The following is a 1,417-nucleotide window of genomic DNA, read 5'->3' as shown; positions in this document are numbered from 1 at the left end:
TGAAACTGTTGTCCCACGAATCTGCAATCCAAGGCGCACATTACCAAGGTAAAGTTTTTCGTTGCCGTTTCTCGCCCTCGGGATGGCTAGGACGGCAAAATTGGCTGCTGGAAGTTGGTAGAGCGTTCAACAGCCGCTCGCACAGGTCGTAATCGACCAGCGGGCACCGAGATTTTGAAGAGTGTTACGGTGACAAAGGATGTCTATCGACGAGACCTGGTTGACAATGTTTTACCGGCCATCAAGACGAAGTGGAAATGGCTGTCACCTGGATATTCTGGCGGCATTGTCATATAGCAAGACGATACTCACCCGGACATTTGGCATAACGATGTGGAGTTTGCAGCTGCCGCCCAACAAGGTGGTTGAAGTATTCGGATTGCGTGCCAACCACCCAAGTCGCCAGATCACAATGTTCTAGATCTTGGTTTTTTCAACTCAATTCAATCACTGCAACAAACAATGGAGTGCCGCAGCATGGAAGACCTGGTTGCTGAGGTGAAGACTGCATATTTGTTGCTGTCTTCGGAGACGTAAAAGAAGACGCTTATGACCCTGCGCCGGATAATGCTGGTTGTTATCGAATTCAAAGGTTGAAATCGGTACAAGATCCCCCGAAGTGCTCGAACGGATGAAGTTGAATTGGCCTTGTCATTAATGAATGTTAGTATATAGGAAGATGACAGACTAGAAGATGTAGCAAATCTCTTAATGAAATTGACAGTGTGAGAATCAATTGGTGGCCTCTTTTAATATATTTAGATTCAATATACTAATGTATTTGTATACTGCCGGATGTTCGCTTGCAATATTTGCAAAACAGAGGTAGTACATCCCAATTAAACATTTATTAACAAAACGGCGCGATGATTTCCGGCGGAAATGCGAATCACATCTGTACACTGACTTATTAGTAGTACAGTGCGAAGCAAAAGGTTATAACCACCATGTTTTCCTTAAATCTCTTTGCACTCTGGGCGAATTAAATTCATCCGAAAACATGCCTGGATGTGTATTCATAAAATACACAGTTCTTGCTTTGAATCGTGTCAAATCTCGAAATATTGATTGAGAGATGAAAAGAATTATGTTTCAGCACCGATACAAAAGATATAACCACCTGTTGACAAGCACGGACAAGACACGAAATCAACTCAAATCATGCCATGTTTTCACAAATTTTAGCCTTCTAGTACTTTGTCGTCATTCCTTTGGCGGTAACTACCCCTAGGCTTCTCGTTTTCATGCTAGAAACGAGTTTTTGGAGGTAGGTGACGTCCAGCGAGTTCCAGTGCAGCAGAATCGCCGATGTGAGCTTCTCCTTTGAGCTGTATTGCTTGCCACCGCCATACATGCGTTGAACCAGGTATCCCCAGGATTTTAAATCGATTCAAGTCTGGAGATAGGACAGGCCAGT

General features: G+C 43.8%; 1 protein-coding gene across 1 annotated transcript; it reads left to right on the top strand.

Moving 5' to 3' along the window:
* Window positions 1-331: 331 nt before the first annotated feature.
* On the top strand, window positions 332-537 carry H310_10472 (hypothetical protein; the record flags this gene model as incomplete). The annotated part of the gene is made up of 2 exons (XM_008876877.1): window positions 332-414; window positions 477-537. 2 exons carry the CDS (start codon window positions 332-334, stop codon window positions 535-537), a joined length of 144 nt encoding a protein of 47 aa, XP_008875099.1.
* Between the last annotated feature and the right edge of the window lie 880 nt (window positions 538-1,417).

The sequence above is a fragment of the Aphanomyces invadans genome, assembly GCF_000520115.1.
Source record: "Aphanomyces invadans strain NJM9701 unplaced genomic scaffold supercont1.26, whole genome shotgun sequence".
NCBI lineage: Eukaryota > Oomycota > Saprolegniomycetes > Saprolegniales > Verrucalvaceae > Aphanomyces > Aphanomyces invadans.
This window is presented reverse-complemented; position numbering and strand designations above follow the sequence as displayed.